This window comes from Delphinus delphis, chromosome 15 (assembly GCF_949987515.2).
Source record: "Delphinus delphis chromosome 15, mDelDel1.2, whole genome shotgun sequence".
Taxonomy (NCBI): Eukaryota; Metazoa; Chordata; class Mammalia; order Artiodactyla; family Delphinidae; genus Delphinus; species Delphinus delphis.
Window position 1 is genome coordinate 49576074 of NC_082697.1, and position 14532 is coordinate 49590605.

Here is a 14532-nt window from a genome sequence, read left to right on the forward strand (position 1 = left end):
AGGCCCGCGGTTGGCTTGGGCAACAGGTAGGAAGCAGCGTCTCGGAGCCTGTCTCGAGCTGCAGTGCCTGGCGGGGCTGATGGTCTTTCCAGGGCTTGAAGGCATGTTGTGTCAACTGGTGCTCAGCCCAGGAAAACCCTGCTCGGATGGATGTGCACAACTCTGCTCTTTGTGGGGCTGATGGACCACCTCCCGAGGCTCCCCTTACGGTGACCTCTTGTTAGGTTGCAGGAAATGACTTATGTCCTGTCCTGAAGCTGCAGCTGAGGGGCTTGTATGGATGTGCATGCCCGTGAAGCCTCACCCCATTGCCCCGAGAGTTCCTGCACGCCCATCAATCCCCACCCCACATCCCAGATGTGACAGAGCCTCTGGGTCTGTGGCCGCCTGCTGGCTCCGCCGATTCCAGAACCTTCACAAGGACTCACGCGGGACCCCTTCCTGGCTAGTGCTCTCAGCCACATGATGCCTGTGGGCTCGGCATTGGGTCCCTGTCCGGCTGGGTGGTTTGCCTTTGGGGGATTTGGGCCAGGCTGCCCCCATCCTCCTGCTGGTGGACTGTGGTTGGTTTCCAGTTCTTGGTGCGTGTGGATAATGCTGCCGCGAGTGTTTGTGTAAAAGGCCTCTGTGACCACGTTTCCACTTCTCCTGGGTTACGTATCGAGTGGAAACTCTGGGGGACAGGGTGGGCGTGGGGTCAACTCAGAAAGTAAATGCCAAACTGCCTCCCCAAGTGGCTGCACTGTTTTACACGCCCACAGGAGAGCACGCAGGGAGTCCCTCTTGCTCGCGCCCCTCAACATTCGTATATCGAGGCCCTGACCCCCAGTGTGGCTGCGTCTGGACCAAGGGAGTCACGCAGGGTCAAGGAGGTCATGTGGGGGGGGGGGCAGCTGACCCAACAGGTGAGGACACAGTGTGAGGGTGGCATCTGCAAGCCAGGAAGAGTCCTCGCCGGGAACAGAATTGGCTGCAACACCGACCCCGGACTTCCAGCCTCCAGAACTGTGAGAAAATAAATGTGGTTTAAGCCACCTGGGCTGTGGTGTTTTGTTACAGCAACTTGAGTGAGCCAGTATTTGGTTTGGTCAGCTGCTAAGTTCTGTCCTCTTGGGGGGGTGGGACCTCAGTGTCCATCCATGTGTGTTTCGTGCAAGTGCTGGGACGGCCACGCGCGTGCCTGCCGAGACCTCTCCCTTTTTCAGAGTGAACTGTCCGTTAGTGACATGCATGAGTTCTTCACATACTCCACACGGAGGTTCTGCCAGGTGTGTGTTGTGAGTGCTCCCTGCAACCTGTGGCTTGCCGTTTTTTCATGGTGTCTTTTGAAGAACCCAAGATTTTCATCGTTTTGACGTAGAGTTTACCCATTTTTTTCTCTTATGGTTAATGGTTTCTGTGCTGTAAGCAATCTTTGCCTCTCCGAGACTGTGAACGTTCTAAGTTATCTGCGAGGAGTGTCTTGGTTTTACGTTTGCGTCCACCTCGAACTGTCATGTGTGGTGTGGTGGGGGGTGGGGTCCGTGTGCCCGTGTGGATACCCAGCACTGGCGGGGGAGACACTTTTCTTTCTCAGCTGAACTGACTTGCTGTCTTGTCCAGAGGTCACTTGACCGTGACTTCAGTGTGGGACTACTTCCAGACTGACCAACCCCGTCGATACGGCTCTTGGCCTCTCACCTCCCCTGGCGCCTCGAGGGCCACATCCTCTGGGAAGGCCTGAACCCACAAGCAGTGTGATGCCGACAACTTTGCTCTCATTCAAGACTAGGTCCTGCGCATTTCCACGCACACCTAAGACTTGGTTCGTTAATTTCTAAAAAGAAAACCCTTCTAGGATTATGTTTGCGGCTGCACGAAATCTATCGACCAGTTTGGGGACAACTGACCCTTGGCTGGTAACGAGCCTTCTGACCACAAACGTGGAAGACCTACTTGCCCAAGTCTCCTCTTAGTGACGTTTGGTGGTTTTCAGAGCACAAGTGTTGCACTTCTGTGAAAACTTCCTAAGTATTTTATGGTTGTGGATGTTAGGGGTATATTTTAAACTTTCATGTTTTTGACAGTTTTTGCCAGCTCATGGAAATACTGGCCCTGAGTCCTGCACACTGGTCGACTTCAATCCCTAGTTCTACGGCCCTTGTGATCTTCCACATACGTGATGAACAGAGATAATTTTACTTCCTCTGTTCCAATCTTCAGGGCCTTCACCACTTTTTCTTGCTTTAATGCACAAGCTAAGATCTTCAACACACTGTTGACTAGCCATGAGGAGGTTGGCCACCACTGCCCTGTTCCCAGTCTTAGAGGAAAAGTGTTCAGTCTTTCACCATTTAGTATGATGTTAGCTGTAGGTAGTTTGTATAGTTATCTTTTATCAGGTTGAAGAAGTTTCCTTCTATTTCTAGTTTGCTGAGATTTTTTTTGGTTATTGTGAATAAGTGTTTAACATTGTCTAATGCTTTTTGTACCTAGAATGAGATGAACATATCATTTGATCTCTTTCTTCCTTATATCTGGTAACTTGGTAAATTACATCTATTTATTCATGTCCTACCAGCCTTGCATTCTGGGGAAAATCCCACGTGGACCTGACACCTTTATGTACTCTGGATTCATTTGCGAATAATTCCTTGATAATTTTTGTTTGTGCTCTTGAAGAACAGTATTCTGTAACTTCCCTTTTTGAAATGTCCTTGTCTTCACCGGCCTCAGGAGAGTGAGCTGGGAAGGGTCCCCTCTCCCGTTTTCTGAATGAGTGTGTGTAGATTTGCTATCACTTCTTCCTTAAATATTTGATAAATCTCATCAGTGGAGTTGTCTGGGCCTGGAGTTTTCTGTGGGAGGTACCTTTTGTATGTTTAATGACTCAGTTTATAAAATGATTCAGCTGTGCTGACCCTCTTGTGTCAGTGTCAGAAACCTACCTACCTCTATGTCCTCTAACTGCCCACTTCACGTGCATAAAGTTGCCCATACTACTTCTCTTTAACCTTTTATTTTGAAGAAAATCTTAGACTTCAGAAAAGCTGTAAAAATGACAAGGAGACTCTGTACACGTGTCACTACTACTTCAACCCTACTTGAGTTTCACCAGCTTCCCACTAACATCCTGGCTGACGGCTCCTTAGACTTTAATTAAGGTATGACTTGGATACTTGAGATGCTGGTCAGAAGCTGTGCAGAACGTCCCGCAGTTGGGGCATGTCTGATGCTTCCTCATGGTTAGATCAGAGGATGCATTTTGGACAGAATTGATGCTTTGTCCTTGGAGCTGCATCCTCTGCACAGATTCCTCCCCTCTGTGCCCTGGCCGCTGCCTCCAGCAGGAAGCCCTCCGGCCATCACTGCCTCCCCGCGGCAAGGACCCCGGCCTCCCCGAAGAGCCAGGCAGTTAAGGGCTCGGCTCGAGAGTTTCCCTCTGGACCCCGGCCCACCTGGCTATCGTCGGGTGTGAAAACATTTGTGTCACCATGTGTCCAGCTTCCAGCTGCTTCCAGAGAAGGGCAGCCTGGTGCCACCTCTCCAGACACCCAAGGATGGAGTGGCCGCACCGACTGCACCCCGGGCACCTGGGGGGACCAGGCCATCAGCGGGCAGAGAGGTTTCCTTCCTTCTGCTCGGGCACCCCCACCCACACGACCTGGGGTCCCCTCTGAGGCTGAGCTCTGAAAGGACCAATCTGTCCTCTGGGGCATGTGAAGCATGGCCAGACTACAGAACCACAAGCAGGTCTGAGCGTCCGGGACAGTCACCAGTTCTGATCGAGCAGCAGAAAATCGGGGCTGGGCTCATCCCGGGCAGCGTCTGCTCAGCTCCTACGGACTGGACAACTTGCTGCTGTCACTCCTTTTTATCAAGTCAACTCTGTCGTTCTGCTTTCCTACGAAGGGAGGTTAATAATATCCAACGTACAGACGGAATCAAGTAATTACACCTTTTAGTGCACCTGATAATTTTTTATCCAGCTGGTGCTAACAGTCAATCAAAATGCCATAAAAGGTGCTTTACAACATGCTAATGACTCGCCGCCCCTGTGAGGCATCGTGGGAGTTTGTGCAGCCGCGAACCGTGCTCAGAGCAACCTGACAGCTCCGCCACCCAGAGCTCTGCAGCCGAAGCTACCGTCCCAGGAGGGTCCTGATAAAGTCCTTAGAAACAATGCATATGTTTTTATGCTTTTTAAAGCCAGCTGAGAGAGAATCTACAATTGAGTCCTAGACGGACAAGGAACAGCAGCCTTGAGGCTAAGAACACCTGTGCGGTGGCGAGACCGCTCACGGTTTCGTGTTTCATCAAAGGGACCTATGAAAACCATGCTCATCTTTCTAATTAAATGGAAAAATGAGTTTAGGGAAAGCATCACACTTTGCCGTGGAATCTGGACCCACACAATCACCCAACATGGTGTTTCCAAGTGTCTGTAGCTGCTCATACCCCGCTGGGTTGGGAACCTGGCCAACCACCCTGGCCTGTCTCCCACCCCCCACCCCCACCCCCCTGCCACAGAGCTCATCCCTCTGCACCCAGCTGCCTGCAGTGCCCCCGGAGCCTGGCCAGACGGTGCAGACATGGCAGCTACCTGAACCACCACGGCGTTGACGGCCAACACCCTGGGAGTCCAGGAGGGGAGCCTGTGGGAGTGGGAACCCACGGTCCTGCTTGAGGACTGGCCCGTCCCCCTCGACAGCAGATGCCATCACTTGCTAGTTCAGTCTTCCCAGCAGACTGTGGCACCAGCCAGGACGTGGGGCGACGGGGGCTTCAAATACAGAGAGCCGCATAGGGCAAGGTGGCGCTGTGCTGCCCGGGGGACGTGGCCCCCCTCACGTAAGAAGCCCATGAGTAAACCGAACATTTGACAAGGAAGGGGCAGCATGGCGCAGTGGAGGACAGCGACTTTGCAGGAGAACCAGCGCCGGCCCCCACCCCCCTGCAGGCTTGTATTTTCCCCCACGAGGAACAACTTAGAGCAAACAGACACTAGACTGTCTGGACGATGTGAAAGAAATGGGTATTTTACATTTTAGCGTAACAAGCAGGGCAGAGGCGGAAGGGAAAGTACACGAAGTCGCCCAGACTTCTGCCTGGTGAACCACCTTACTCCTGATTTTAAGTTTCTGAAAACTCGAAGGTGTAATTAAAACTGAGACGTGCACTTTCCACAGCTGCATGGCAGGTGGGAGTCGAGGAGCCTGGTCCCAGGGCACAGCAGGAGGGCGTGAGGGGGAGAGGACGTGGCAGGGAAGCGGGATAGCTGAGCACCACCGCAACCACACGGGGAGGCATTGGGAGAAGGGGCTCCACCGGCAGAGAGACAGGAGGGCGTGAGGCCGGGGTCACAGACAACGTCGTGTGACCCGCTAACACGTTTCCCGACATTTCAGATGCTCCATACACACCAGGAGGACTGGGGGGGAAGGGGTGACCAGGGGGCCCTCCCCTGAGTGTCCCCGTGGAATGACTCAAGTCCTGGTTGTTTCCCATAGAAAATGGCCATGCCAGAGGGGCCAGTGGAGCATCGAGTGCTCAGAAACAGGCCTCGGACATCATGGAAAGTGGTGGAAGGGGCACGGCTGGCCTGGCCGGCGGGAAAGCAGCAAGGCAGCCACTCGTTTTTAGTACGTTTCCTTCCAAGTATAACAAATAAAAGTTCTACTTACCGCTCCGAGCATGATTCTGAAAATCAGCCACCGATAGCCCCACAGGACGATCCGGGACGTGGGGGTCCCCCTGGGCAATGGAGACAGAGTCCAGAGAGGGCACAGGAAAATCCCCAGGAAGCCCGTCTCCAGAAGCTGGGACTCCCATCCTGAAATGAGGGCAACAGAACACAAAGGACGAGTAAGCAGCAGTGGACACTTTCCGAGGAAGCAACTGCACCAAACCCGGCTTAACCCAGACAGTCCTTCAAACAGGACAAAGAGCAACCGAGACACAGCTCCTGGCTGAGCCTAGCTGCTCAGGCCATGGCTCCTGCCCTTCGCAGGGCGCCCACAGACACGGCGCAGCCCCTGAGCAGTCACCAGGGTGGACACGGGCACCGAGCAGGCTGGGCGACCCGGACGTGAGTTGCTAAATGCGGAGCAGACTGTGGTCCCATCTGCCCAGGTGAGGGAGGGAGCCAGGGGAGTAGCAAGTACAGGCCCTGCGTGGCTCAGCCTGGCACCGCTGGATGGGGGGCATCAGTCATTCTTCCTGCTGGGGAGCCCATGTGAGAAATGCAGGTGTGAGCAGCACACCTGAGTTCTCGCTCCTATCGTGGAGACGGCCCCTCACACTGCGTCTCCGGGACACCCACAACATGGAGCTGGTCTTGGGCTGCATCAAAAGGAGCCTGCACTGCGCTTTGTGGGCTGCACGACTTCCCTTTCACCCCACACTGATGAACCTCAAAAACATTCTGCTGCGCCAGAGACGCTTCAGACAAGGGCAAACACTCTACAGTTCCACTGATGTAGGTTCCAGAACAAGCTGCCCCCATGCAGGTGAGAGAAATTAGAACCTGGCTGCCTGGGGGGTCTGCGCCCTGGGGGTGGGAGTGCTGGTCATGGTGGTGCACTGGCCAAGACTTACCAAAAGCACCTTAAGGTCTGTGCATTTCAATGTTTGTAAACTTCTCAAAAAAACAGACAAACCTAAATGAATTTTGAACCCCACTCTGAAACACACTGAACATTAAGATGAGGCATGAACAGATGTGTGATGATGCCAATAGAGCCAAGGACCAGCCACGGCCAAATGTAGGTGGTGGGTTTGAGGGTTTTTACTGTACAACTGTTTGAAACTTTCTGTGGCTTGAAATTTTTCATAGTAAAATGTGGAGGGAGAAATCCCACTGACTCTCATATGCTCTGGATTTCTGAAGCTCAGTTCCACATCGGTTCTTCTCTGGAAGACAAACAGGTGAGTTTGCCCAAAGGCAGCAGTGCCAACACCAGGGCGGCACCGACGGGTGGGCCGTCACTGCCTAGGGTCTCTGTGGGCTCACTGCATCGGCTGAGCCACCTGTGCTGGGGGATCTGGGGCCACCAGCATGCGCCCTGCACTGTCTGGAGATGATTCCAGAAGCAGAAAGAAGCCTGGACAGTGCTGGGGAGGGGTGCCCGGGGGAGGGAGCCGAGTGAGGCGGGCGACTGGAGCCCAGAGCGCCACCAGGCTGTGGCCAGGCCACGACCAATGGAGACGGTGGGCCTGTCGGCACAGCTGTCACCGACGGGAGAGGAAGGCAGAGCACAGGGCGCTCTGGCCAAGGCCGAGATGGGGACATCGGTGCCACCCTCCTCTGGGGACCCAGTGTGTGGGATGCCCACGTGGGCTGAGCTGGCCTCCAGGGCACACACCCGGCTTCCCCCAGATGCCTCAAAGGAAGAAAGCAGGAAGCCCTCGTGCTCATCTGCTCTACGAGGTTCCGGACACTGAGCGTCGCTCATTTTGGGTGCAGGTCTCGTCCTTCTGCTCGTGGACATGACGACCTCTGCTTCACAATGTGCTTCAAACCCCCTTCTTGTCTCAACAGGAAGAAGCGGACTCTGTTCCTTATGCGACACCTTCTCTGGTTTTATCTTGAGAAGTCGTTTTTATTAAGCTTGGACTCCTTCCACATGGGGGCATTTTAAAACGTGTGGTTTTATGACGGCAGAACATGGGAGTGATGACACGGTTCTGGGAGGATTTATCTGCAGACGCTTCAGATCTGAGAAGGGACCTCAAAGGACACTGTCCCCACCCCTCCTCAATGTGGCCCCGCAAGCAGGGCAGGCGGACACGGTGTTCCAGGCTGAGCTGGGCAGGCCCCAGAGGAAGCAAGGCTGGAACAGCCCATGTACCCGCCCAGGAGTGGGGACCCGGCCTTGCTCATGCTCCCTGGAAGCCCCTCAGCAGCTTGCAGACCTCACGTGGGCGGGCAGAGCGGTCCCCAGAGCCCGGGTCTGCCTTCTCTGTCACCTCGCTCTGCACAGACGCGACGAACGGAATTTTAATGTGCAGTTTGAGTGACACCAATCAAAGCGAAATGCAAATGGCAGAGCCCAGAGACCCTCCTAAGTGCCAGGAAGCAGGTGACGGGGACCCGCTATCACCCTAGGGATGTACGTGTCACCTGGCCCTCCTGCCTCCTCCTGAACTTGGAACCTCCCTCATCCTGCTGGGTGCGTGGGGCCACCCCCGCCCCCCATCTCGGCATAGCCATTTTCCAGGCCGAAGCTGAGGCTGCCTGCTCGCTGGCCGCCACTCCAGCCATTAGTGCTCACCGGCACCGCTAGGAGGAGAGGGTGGCCTACATCCACCTGCTCCGCTTCCTTTGCTGGGGTCCCGCCGGTGGTCAGCAGCTATGCTGCTGGCACAAGGAACACCACTGTTCTCCGTGGCCCCAGAAAGACAAGCCCTCCTCCCAGACGTGCACCCCAGCCTATGCGCAGACCCCTCAGGAGGGCAAGGCGACAGCCCCTTCATGGGGGCCTGGACGGTTTCGCCCACAGCATGGGACATCCCACCAGTGGCTTTGGGGTGACAGTGAGCAAGTGACCAGGGGAGTCTCCGTGGGCTGCACCACCTGCTGCTAGAACTTTCACCTCGGCAGCTACTGGCTGGTTTCCAGGAATGCGGCGCAGCGTCCAGCTATGTTTGGGAGGCGTCCTCGTGAGACTGAGGGTCGGCGCCCACCCGCCATGCTGGGTGAGGTGTGGCGGCGGTGGCCTTCCCAAGGAGCTGCTTGCCCACTGTCTCTGGGGACGGCTCTGACAGGGACTTGCAGGGTCGTCCAGCCCTGTCCTGACCAGAGCTCAGGGCCAGCCGTAGTCGGTGGCCTCCAGGTCTGAGAGCAGACACAGCCCCTTGCCTTGCAGGCTCTGGGCAGTCTGGGCGCCTGTGGGCTGGACTGGCTGCAGCCGAGCAGACTGGTGGTCAGAGGAAGTGGATGCTCTCCATGCTCCCCTCCTCCCGACTTGTGCTTCTGAATCACCCAGCCCGTGTCTGCCAGAGCTGCACACGAGTCTGAGGAAGGCCTACAAATGTTGAATCCGGCCCCTCAGTCTCCTGGCCTGACCTGTGACCCGTGGGTCCCTCACTCCTTCGCCACATGGGGCACCTGCTCCCCAAACAGCTCCGATGTGGATGTGGTGCTGACTTCTGGCTTTGTCCTCTTGGGCCTGTGAAGAGCAAAGATGCTCTTCTATCGAAGACTGGATAATCCACCACTGGGCAGCCTGGCATGGGCCTGGTGATGCAGAACACACGGCCACCGCAGAGTGGGCATGGCACTCCAGGATGGATGAGGATGGGGCCGGGCGGCTCCTCGTGGGGGATTCTTGCTGACCGTCAAGGGGGCTCAGAGGGGGCTCGCCAGGCACTGTGGTCACCCAGAGTCAAGGTCAGGATGGCACAGGCTAAGCCACCAACCAGAAAGGAAATGTGGCCTAAAGCAAGGTTTCAGTGGCAGAGGCCACCCGATGGCTCTGAAAGCAACTGAGGCCTCACAACCTCCTCGAAACTATTACAGTTACTTAGAGTAATTAAATGTCGCAGGCATGGATCCTTCAAAGATGACAGCACCATCCACGTTATGAGTAGGAAACCCATTAGCTTCATGGTTAAAAGCGGGAGAAGGGGAAAGCGCTTCCCTCCTGACGGGCTGTCACTCCTGCCTGAGCCGCCCACCCTGGGAGCACTCGGAGCTGTAAGTCACTCCCAGTCTTCACGGGCACAGTAGCCCGTTCTGCAGCTTCTGACGGCAAAGAAGGGCTGTTTTTACACCTTGGGGACAGTTCTGGGGCCACCCTGTCCCCCCAGGTGCCGATGCTCGCTCTGCCACAGAGCCCCATGCCTCCTACAAGTGCAGTCAGAGCCCACTGTGATGGGCAGGTGGGGTTCAGAGGCCAAAGCTCGAGACATAGGGTGACGGGCCAGCTGGGGGAGTGCCTGGTCCACTGTCCTTGGCCCCATCCGGTGGGAGGATGTCACTTTGGCATTGGTGGGGGTAGCTCTGGGTCTCGCTCACAGCCCTACTGGGGGCCTCGCGATAGGCACAGTGGCTCCTGGGTGGGGGGTGGCCCAGGCAGAGACCATGGTCGGAAAGGTGGCAGGACAAAGCGGGCAGCCCCGAATCCATTTGCTGTGATACTGGCTGCTGCTTGCCACGTGCCCTGGGCCCCCTCGCTGACCTCAGGCAGCAGGAGAGGTGCTCAGACTCTGGGGCTAATAAGCTAGAGGGCCACCCGGGCCTGTGTCCAAAACACGGGGCCTGAGTCATGGGACATGTCCAGCTGGCGTGGTCCAGGAGCACAGTCTGCAGACCCCACTCCTCCCTGCGCCTTTGACTCTGGTGACTTCCGTGCTCAACGCCTGCAAAGTACGAGTTTCACAGAAGTGGGCAACCCTGGAATGGCCTGAGCGGCAGGTGGAGAAAAAGCCCCTCTTCTCAGCAGAGTGTCAGAGGCGGCCCAGGGGTCCAGGCCGCCCGGGGCTGAACTCCTGTGTTCTCCTCCACATTTCTGATCTGCAAAGCCATGCTTGCGAGTTTTTATCATGGCTGCTTGGCATGTGTGACGCAGACTCCACTGGAGGGATTTGGTGTTTTGAGGGCAGAGTGCCAGCCAGGTGCAGGCAGAGGAACTCCTGTGTTGCATGGGCTCTTGTGGGCCAGCTGGAGCCCCGATGCTCACCAGAGTGGAGCCACGGGGTATTGAGCAAAGGGCAGGCCTCACTGTGTGGTGTCGGGCCTTGGGGAGTGGGGGCTGCATGGCAGCCGGGAAATTGGGGGGAGGTTCCACTGACACTGTTCCTGAACCGTCTGCCCGCCCGTCACCCAGAAGGGACTAGGGAGAGCTGCATGCTGCTGGTGACTGCTGCAAACACTGCAGTCCAGACCAGCACGCCCTGCCCAATGACTGGCTAACACACTTTCCTCTTTTGTTGAGACACAATATAAAATGAGATCAGGTAAAAAACACAAGGGAGGCTACAACAAAACTTGAAGGAAAACTCTTGCTGGTGTTTAGAAATAGCCGCCCGCTGTCCAGCACGTCACGGGGAACATGCGTCTCTCTCTGTTCCCCATCTGGACGGGGCACCTGGTGATTGTGTGCACCTGTCCAGCGAGGTCAAGAGCCCCGCCCAGCCTGCTCACACCTTACATCCACCTCACACCCCCTCCTGCAGTCACCACGGTGCACGGGGCCTTGCCCAGGTGCACCAACCCCTTCCGGCCATAAGAACCACCTGGCAGAGCTGCCCTTGCCCTAAGGGGACAGACTGGGGCCTGTCCCCAGGGCCCAGGAGGTACTAATGCTGCCCTGCCCCAGAGGTGCAGCCATGCTCCTGTTCACCTCCCCAACCTCAGCCCCCCTCGTGCTGGGCCTGCCTCCCGTGCCCCCTACAAGGACCCGCTCAGAGCCACGTCTGCCCAGGAATCCTCCAGAACCGGCGTGAGCTGGGCAGGTTTCTTGGGACAGGACCCTGTCTGTCCGGCTTTCTGGTCACTTCTCACATATTTGAGGATTTAAGCCAGAGATCAGACGGTAAATGGAACACGTCTTCTAGCAAGAAGACGTTTTTGAAAGACCTGGTTAAATGCTTCACGCTTTAAGTAAAATCATTTTAAATTGCACGCTCTCAATTAGGAAGCGCTTAGCAAATTGCCAGTCTGTGTTTTACGGATGTCCTTGGGCGCTGCAGGGAACGGGAAGTGACCTGTGTGACCTGCACAGCGACCCTCCTCCCACTGCACTTTGTCACGGTGCTGGTTCATACTTGGTTGCTGTGGCAACCAGACTTCATAGCCCCAGGTGTCCCCTGCTGCTCAGATCCACACAGGTGTCACCAGCTAGCCTGAAAACAAAATCCATAGTAATGACCTTAGCTGGCTTTACTGGTTTGGGATAAATATGAGAATGCTTCCTGTCAACGGAAATGAGACTTGGCAACAGAGATTTTTCAGGATTAACATATTCAAAATATTTAATATATATCTGGATGAAGGGCACAATGCCTTACCATTTCTTTGTCTTTTGTTTCCTGTGCATGAAAACTAGCTGATGGGACTTCCCTGGTGGTCCAGTGGTAAAGAATCCACCTTACAATGCAGGGGACGTGGGTTCGATCCCTGGTCAGGGAACTAAGATCCCACACGCCACGGGGAAACTAAGCCCGCGCACCACAACTGCTGAGCTTGTGTACCTCAGAGCCTGCATGCTGCAAACTACAGAGCCCATGCACCCTGGAGCCTGTGCGCCACAACTAGAGAGAGAAAACCTGCACGCCATGTCTAGAGAAGAGGAAAAAAACCCTGCATGCCACAACTAGAAAAGAGAAAACCTGCACGCCACAACTAGAGAGAAGCCCACGTACCACAACGAAGATCCTGCATGCCACAATGAAAGATCCTGTGTGCTACAACTAAGACCCAACGCAGCCGAACTAAATAAATCTTAAAAAAAAAAAAAGTAAAGAAAATTAGCTGAAGCTCGTCTCAAAGTGCCTTGTGAGACCCCTCACGAGATGCCGGGCAGTGCTTTCTTGGGGTTGCTCAAGACGAGGGGAGGTTCTGACCTGCCTCCTGCCTGTGCAGCCCAGGCCCACTAGCCATGTGGGGCTGCTGAGCTTGAAACGTGGTTGGCGGTGGTTGGGCAGACCTGCTCTCTGTCAGCCCAGGAGGCACGTGTGTCCACAGGTCCTGTGCGGAGCGGCCACGCCCATCCAGCACCACAGCAGGGCGAGCTCCTGTCCCCTACCCCTGTGCCATGGAATTGGGGTAACCCTCACCCACATAATCCTGGAGGATGACCCACTCACCCACAGCTCTCAAGAGCTTCCCCACACTGATGGACATGGTTCCTGGTGTCCTCCTCGCTGCCCATGGGCAGGCCCTGTCACCTGAGGGAGGAGAGGCCAGTGTGTCCACACTCGTCAGAAATAACAGGGAGGGTCAGCTCCTCTGGAAAGGAGGGAATCACATACACTGCTCCACCTGGCAGGCGCCCAGGGTAGAGGTCAGGGCAGAGGTCGGGCCAGCCCCAAGGCCTCTGCCCCACGTGGACACCGTCTCCGCTGGGGCCATGGCAGGGGACACACCAGCCTTCTTCCTGCCTCTACCTGTCCATGACTCTCGGATGCTCGCTGTCTCTGGCCCTCCGTGAGGTCAGCGTGACGGGCAGCTCCTGGGCCCAGAGGCCGGGATGGCTGATGAGGGCAGGGAGCCTCACAGACCCTCTCTGGGTGGCACGTACACCCACGGAATGAGGAGGGGAGGGAGGGTGTCTCGGCCACAGAACCAGTACCCAGTGGACTCCGCCAGCTGCCACAATCTTGCTCAGTGGTCATTTGCAAGGGAGCCTGGTGGTGGTTCAGGGACTCGGGGAGGGGCAGTGACAGCTTCCAGCATCATGTCCTCGATGCCATTAGAAGAGATTTCCTTTCTTCTAGAAGGATCAGTGTACGGCAGAGGGTCAGGTTTCAGGTAAGTCAGCTGATGCAAGTCATCATGGGAAAACACCATAGGTGACCCACAGAGAGACCCACAGGGAGAGAATGAAGCTGACCAGGGCCCCCCTGACTGCCTCACCTGTTCCTCTGCTCTGCCCAGGGGTCTCCTCCCTTGCTGGCGGCCCAGGCGCGTCAAGTCCCTGCCCCCAGTGCCCATCCCTATGGCCCTTTGGTCAGGTCTCTGCTCAGATACACCTTCCCTGGATGTAACATACACCTAGGCCTCAGTCCATCCCGGCACTGCCTAGCCTGCAACACTCACCCCACCACACACTGCTCATCTCAGTTATTTCCATTCTCCACTCATTCTGCATCCAGAACACAAGCTCCAAGCAGACAAAGTAAAGCAACCATAGTAAGAATTCTTAAGAACATAAATGAAAATATGACCGATCATAAGACATAAACAGACGAGAGAACTTGGAAGAGAAACAGAACTATAAAAAAAGAACAAACATTCTAGAACTGAAAAATAAAATATATGAAATTAAAATTTTACTAGATGAGCTTAATAGCAGATTGGATGACAGAGAATAAAAAGGTGGTGAAGGGACTTCCCTGGTGGCGCAGTGGTTGAGAGTCCGCCTGCCGATGCGGGGGACACGGGTTTGTGCCCCGGTCTGGGAAGATCCCACATGCCGCGGAGCGGCTGGGCCCGTGAGCCATGGCCGCTGAGCCTGCGTGTCTGGAGCCTGTGCTCCGCAACGGGAGAGGCCACAACAGTGAGAGGCCTGCGTACAGCAAAAAAAAAAAGCTCTAACATATATGTAATTGGAATCTTAGAAGAGGAGAGAGAAATGGGGCATAAAAAACTTTTAAAAAATACTGGCAAAAATTAGCCAAGTTTGGTAAAAGACATAAATTACAGACTCAAAAACCTCAGGGAATCATAAGCAGGATAATGCCACATGCAGGCACGTCGTAGTCAAACTGCTGCAAACCAAAGACAAAACCTCCAAAGCAGTCAGAGAAAAGAAAGACATTATGCTCAGAGAACTGACATGAGGAACAGCAGCCGAGTTCTCGTCAGCAACAACGGAGATGAGAAGACGG

At 55.4% G+C, this 14532-nt stretch overlaps 1 protein-coding gene across 1 annotated transcript in view; it reads right to left on the reverse strand.

Moving 5' to 3' along the window:
- Nucleotides 1-14532, reverse strand: part of LMF1 (lipase maturation factor 1) — a 71047-nt gene that overhangs the window by 30577 nt on the left and 25938 nt on the right. The window contains exon 2 of the mRNA XM_060031432.1: nt 5664-5812. Coding sequence (XP_059887415.1) covers nt 5664-5812 — 149 coding nt within the window. The remainder of the gene's footprint in view (nt 1-5663; nt 5813-14532) is intronic.